Source organism: Argopecten irradians, chromosome 11, assembly GCF_041381155.1.
Source record: "Argopecten irradians isolate NY chromosome 11, Ai_NY, whole genome shotgun sequence".
Taxonomy (NCBI): domain Eukaryota; kingdom Metazoa; phylum Mollusca; class Bivalvia; order Pectinida; family Pectinidae; genus Argopecten; species Argopecten irradians.
The window spans coordinates 18,360,777-18,367,257 of record NC_091144.1 but is presented as its reverse complement, the minus strand read 5'-3'; the positions used below and the strand labels follow the sequence as shown (position 1 = coordinate 18,367,257).

The 6,481-nt window shown below is 37.5% G+C and overlaps 1 protein-coding gene across 1 annotated transcript; it reads left to right on the top strand.

Moving 5' to 3' along the window:
• Positions 1-2,233: 2,233 nt before the first annotated feature.
• LOC138334896 (protein fem-1 homolog C-like) lies at positions 2,234-6,416 on the top strand. The gene is given in 4 exon segments (XM_069283724.1): positions 2,234-2,355; positions 3,422-4,739; positions 5,026-5,455; positions 5,458-6,416. Coding segments are annotated over 3 exon segments (1,956 nt in total). The 5' UTR covers positions 2,234-2,355; positions 3,422-3,443; the 3' UTR covers positions 5,688-6,416.
• The last annotated feature ends 65 nt before the right edge of the window (positions 6,417-6,481 follow it).

Sequence of the window (6,481 nt, the reverse complement as noted above, 5' to 3'; positions counted from 1 at the left end):
AATTGTTTCGCATACTGAAGACATGCAGTCTTCTGTTACATGGCAATGGCTGACAGTACGTTACGATCAGAGGGATTCAGAGGAGAACAAACAGAAAGTAATTTGAGGCAGTACTATCAAGGGTCGTTATATGATAGCAGAATTGTAAAGGTATTTGAAGCATTTTTAGCTCACCTGGCCCGAAGAGATGCATGGATTGTAACCAGATTTGCCCAGAAACATTCTTGGGGAAGGGGAACAGAGTCTGTATAAATTTTGGCTCTGATCCCATGGAGGCAGAAGGTTAGGGGCCCAATAGGGGAAATTGAGGCAAATCCTTTAAATCGATAATAGTCATAGAGTTCAGCATTGATTGTAACCAAATTTGGTTAGAAACATCTTTGGGGAAGAGGAACAGAGTTTATAAAATTTTTGGCGCTGACCCCCCGGGGGCAGGATGGGCGGGGCCAAATGGGGAAAATAAGGGTAAATCCTTCAAATCGCTACTCGTAATAGAGTTTTGAATGTATTGAAATCAAATTTTGCCAGAAACATCCTTCGGGAATGGAGAATAGAGTTGGTATAAATTTTAGCTCTGACACCCCTGGGGCAGGAGGGGCGGGGCCAAATGGGGAAAATAAGGGTAAATCCTTCAAATCGCTACTCGTCATAAAGTCTTGTATAATTTTAACCAAATTTGGTTAAAATCATATTTGGGGAAGGGGAAAATAGTTTGTATATATTTTGGCTTTGACCTCCAGTGGGCGGGAGGGGCGGACCCAATAGGTGAAATAGAGATAAATCCTTTAAATCGCTACTCGTCATATGGTTCTGCATGGAATGTAACCAAATTGGGCCAGAAATATCCTTGGGGGAAGGGGAACAGAGTTTGTAAATTTTTGGCTCTGGCCTCCAGAGGGCAGGCCTAGGAGGGGCGGGGCTCAATAGGGGAAATAGAGGTAAATCCTTCAAATCGCTACTCGTCATAAAGTTCTGCATGGATTTTAACCCAATTTGGCCAGAAACTTTGTCTTGGGATATGGAACTAGAGTTTTTATTAATTTTGGGTCTGACGCCTTGGAGCAGAAAAAATAGGAGCCCAATAGGGAAAGTGGAGGTAAATCATTCAATTTCTTCAAAAAAGAAATAATGAATCTGTATTCAGAACATTTCTTGCCATCACAAAGCAGGTTGGCGGTACAAACCCTCTGGGCCTCTTGTTAGTAGTGCTATCTATATCGTTTGAACAAGGGATATTGTATAATTTGGAAATCCAATCTGCTGGTTTGGTTATTGGTATACGCAGATCATTGTGTTTGTGGGGCAGGTATTCGAGGGAACAGTCTATATAATGTAATATACGACATTTATTTTTATCTATTGTATAATGTTGACTTCGAACAATTGTATTCATAGTCTAAAACGGGAAATGGTATCGCTTATTAAGCCATATTTGGTATTTTTTTTCACTGTAAAATAGCAACGTAAATAGAAACGTGTCAACTTTAACCTTTTAAAATACTTTTACAAAGTTCTATCAAGCTGGCGTAAATCATAGTCCTAGAGGCGACCATGAAAGGCGATGAAAGATCATTAACCATGTTGAAGTTGTTTGTTTAAAAATCAGATAAGATATTATGGGGTATATGTTATCAGAATGTAATCCCAGCGTTGAACTTCGGGGCGTATATGAACTAAAATTGGAAAACCTCAAAGAATGGTGACTTCATTATGGGTGGCTGTCAGTGAAGAATATTTATCTGTTGTGAAACTCCTCGTAAGCTACGGAGCTGATGTGAACTTCGCTACTTCAACCAACTATCAAGTCGGCGTCAATCACAGTCCAAAAAGCAATTGTTTGAATAGTTAAGTAATACACAGATCATTTCACTAGAATTCTCTTAAAAATGTTTGTTATGAATATAAATAAATAAATAAATAAATAAATAGGAATAGTTCTAATTTAAGTTTTGTTGAGTGATACGCCCTTATCGGTACAGTATGACTTAGAAGTGGTGTAATTGTTTTGATCAGACTTATATCATTCAAAAGAATAATGCGGATATTCCAATAATTGAATTGATTATGTGTTGTTAGATCCATGATTTTATTTTTTAAATCAATTACAACATTAACATTAGGAACAGAACCATGTGGTCTGTTAAATATCCCGTTTCCTTACGGCATTAGAACTAATGTACATATTTCTTTAAGAGTAACCTCCCTTACAATACACATTTTTGTATATTACCTACGTACATAAGTTATCATTATCGGAAATACCAGGTGTTTTTATATAATTTACTTCCGCGATCCGAAGTTCGTTTGTTTACTTTCAGTTTGGTGTTACTATGGGATGATCGTAGCATACAAATGGTTAGTATCTATTGAGTACAGACATATCTGTTTTTCGATTTATAGAGGTAGAAATTATAAATCGACAATGCTTGTTATTTTTATCGTTTATTCATGTTTGTTTTATAACGTATGACGTATAAAATTGTATGATATAAGACATTTGGGCTATATCAGGAATGGCAATTATCCTTCCTGTTAAATGTATTAGAGTCTACCGATTTAGAGTCTCTATATTTGTTGGGAGTTAATATAAGACGTATGGACTATATCAGGATTGGCAATTATCCTTCCTGTTAAATGTATTAGAGTCTACCGATTTAGAGTCTATATATTTGTTGGGAGTTAATATAAGACATTTGGGCTATATTAGGATTGGCAATTATCCTTCCTGTTAAATGTATTAGAGTCTACCGATTTAGAGTCTCCATATTTGTTGGGAAGACATTGAATAACTCGATTCGAATAATGCAAGTATTCCAGTGGTTACTATCACTGTCGTTGTACCTCTGGTCAAAGTCATAGCAAAACTGGAGGCCGTGCAGGAGAACTAAACACTGACCAGTTTCAGGTCTACACAGAGACTTGCTTTGGAGATTGCAGAGAGAGCCATACGCCTATAATGCTATGATGTAGATATAATGACCCAAATACACGTGTCTTCTGTTGCCTTCCGTTTTGCTATGACGTAGTCCAAGGGTGGCTATGACGGAAGTGATACTAAACCCTGGAATATCGAAGATGCACCAGATTACACTTTGATATAATGCTCAAAGGTTTGCTGGAATTACCTTTTCACGAGAAAAAATTCCCTCTTCGGCTTGTATTGGTGTACGCCATCTTCAATTCCACAGGGGTTACTATCACTGTCGTTTTACCCAAGCTGAAATATGTCATAGCAAATCTGAAGGGGCTTTATTTGGATGCAGATGAGACAGGTGGTTTCGCCCTTTGATGTACACCAAATGAAGTGTATGAATTTGAAGTTGGTCGAATATCCGAAGAGAGTTTTTGCATGCCTGTGGAATTGCCAACTGTGTCGTACATTTATTGCAAATCTATGCTCTGTTCGTGACTTTATTTACAGATAAAACTTAACCTGTTATTTCATGCGTTGCAAAGTAATTGTGGTTAACAGCATGGGAGAACAAATATTGAAGGGAGAGATCCAGAGTGAGAATCTGGAGGATGCCAGTAGAACTGTTAAAACTTTCATTAATACAAACAATCAAGAAGCATTAATAAGACATTTACACGTCGCTGATCAAGAAATGCGAAGAAAGATAATTAATCATGTCGAAGATAATTGCTCGCCCTTTTTTGTTGCTTGTTTAAAAGGCAGAGATGATACTGTGAGGTATATGTTGTCAGAATGCAATCCCGACAATGACCTTAGGGGTTTATATGAACTGGAATCGGAAAACTTTAAAGACATGGTGACTCCGTTATGGGCCACAGTTGCTGAACAACATCTGTCTGTCGTGAAACTCCTGGTTAGCCACGGAGCCGATGTGAACGCCAACTCTTCAACCTACTCGACACCGGTGAGATGCGCCTGTTATCTTGCTAATTTAGACATAGTAAAATATCTTGTTGCAAATGGCGCCAATATTCATCAGCCTAATGTGTACGGTGGTACGTGTTTAATGAATGCAGTGAATGGATCTCTCGAACTTTGTGAGTTTTTGGTCAATAACGGCGCGTCTGTAAATGCGACAACCATCCATGGACATACAGCTCTCTATTATGCCATAGAAGAAGGAAGGCTTGATTTGGTTAAGTTCCTACTTAACGTCGGCGCTTCTCATTTCGTGACGACTACTTCCAAAGTCCACATCTTGTATTTGACGGCAATTCATGGGAATCGAATGATATTCGATTACATGGTGGAAAATACAGTGATGAAGTTATCACAACTGGCGAATGGATATGAACTACTGGGCGCCACTATTATAGATAATCACGACGATATTCTCGAGGGATTATCTTTGTGGAAAACGGCTATGGACCTACGATACTCTAATCCAGAGGCACCACTATTAAAGGACATTCCAGATGAAACCAAACAGGCTTATCGATTTCACAGAGAATGTGTAACGCCTGAGCAAACTAGAGTACTGGACACATCGGACAAAGACAAAATTTATATGCATGCACTGCTTGTGCGAGAAAGGATCTTGGGCATGCGCCATGAGGAAACAGTTTATGGAATACGGTACAGGGGAGCTGTGTACGCCGATTGTAATCATTTTCAGCGCGCTGTGGATCTGTGGAAGTATGCCTACATTTTGCACAGCCAGGCGAAACCATCGTCGCACAAAGACTTAATATCTAACCTGCAATCCATCATAGAGCTGTTTCAGGAAATATTTACAAAATCTTCCTCTGGAAATATCAGTGAAAAGGTAAAAAAAAAAGTAAACATAACAATAATTTATTGGGTATTTTATCTTGCTGTTTTCAATCGAAATTGTTGAGATTAGTATATTCGACTTAATTGTGTTAATTAGTCTTATGTGCGTAATATTTCAAACCGTTATTCTCCAATTCAACTCCAAATAACTATTTGAACGTAGTATAAATATTTCAAGATATTTTTTCCTCGCTGATTTCCTTAATGGAACTATTATTAAAGAGGTCTTTTATCATAAATGTACATTAATGCTGCTAATCCACTGATTGCTTTTCCAGGTACAAACAAATGATATACTGGATGTGTTTGGCATGCTTGTTACACAACTACAGGAATATATAGAGATTTTGAAAATCCGTCCTCTAGAAAAGCATATATTCCAAAACTTAAGGTCTCTTCTGGTTATCGCCATTGACTTAATGAAATTGTTTTACCGATCAGAGGATCAGACTGACCATGCTGATCGTTTCACCGACATCATGAAGACAGCAGTAATGCTCGGCGCATCTAGCGAAGAGGGAGAGCAGCTTCTACATTTAGCTTTGATAATAGATACACATGATACGGACGACGATGTTCCATCTATTGGTCTTGTTCGCTGTCTAATAAGAGCAGGAGCGTGTGTGAATACCACAGACAAGGAGAGGAACACACCACTTCACAACTGTATAGCATCATGGAGGAAACAAAGAAACAATCCAAGACAACCAGGCAATGGAAGGACTTGGCCTGGTTGCTGATAGAAAACGGTGCACACATTGATGCCCGGAACTCTAACAAGGAGGTTCCATTAGAATTCCTGATAGAAAAAGACTCAATATCTCCATTCGAGTATACAAACTTGAAGTGTATGGCAGCTAAGGTGATAGTTGACGCGGGCATATCCTACCGGGATTATCTCCCCTTCCCACTTATAACTTTCGTGGAATTACACGAATGAGTAAACAATACTGCAAACAGAAGTTGATCATGCTTATTCCAGGTACGCGGCTGTGGTAACTGTATGCAATATCAGACAATCTAGTTCAATTTTGTAGTATGTACTTCCTACAACCAAGAAAACATTTTTCAATACTGTTCAATTTGTTAATTCTTTACACGGGGTTATACATGTTTCTATATCGAGACATTGAAAAAGTCAACTAAGGTGGACGTTATGAAAAATTTGATGAAATTCGAGTGAATTAGAATAAGATATTTGAACTGTGTTTGAAATAATTATATACCAATCAAATGTATGCATTGTGTGTATGCTAAAGTATTAAGTATGTATGGTATCTATCCTTTATTTAGCATGTTGATGTATCTAGTCTTTTAATTAATTTAGTGTTGTTGTTTAAATTTATTTTTTCTGTTTACACAAATATGTTTTTCCCTTTCTTCATTCGTGTTGTTATGTACTGACACTTTGAGGTTTAGCCAATACATATCGGACATCGTAAAAGAATGTTTTAAAACACACTAGCATTACCAATATACGTACTCGTTCGTTTTGCAAATTATCCATGTTATCTGATTTATATCTGATACATATCGGAAATCGTAAAAGAATGTTTTAAAACACACTAGCATTACTATTGCCAATATACGTAGATAGTGCTATATATGTATGTGTTGGAGTCAGTGATTCCGATGCGAGTTTATACCAATTAAAACGTTGTGGAAATCACTTGCTTAGTTTGAACTGTTTTTTAAAACAATGCACGAGAATTTATAGGTGATATTACACAAATA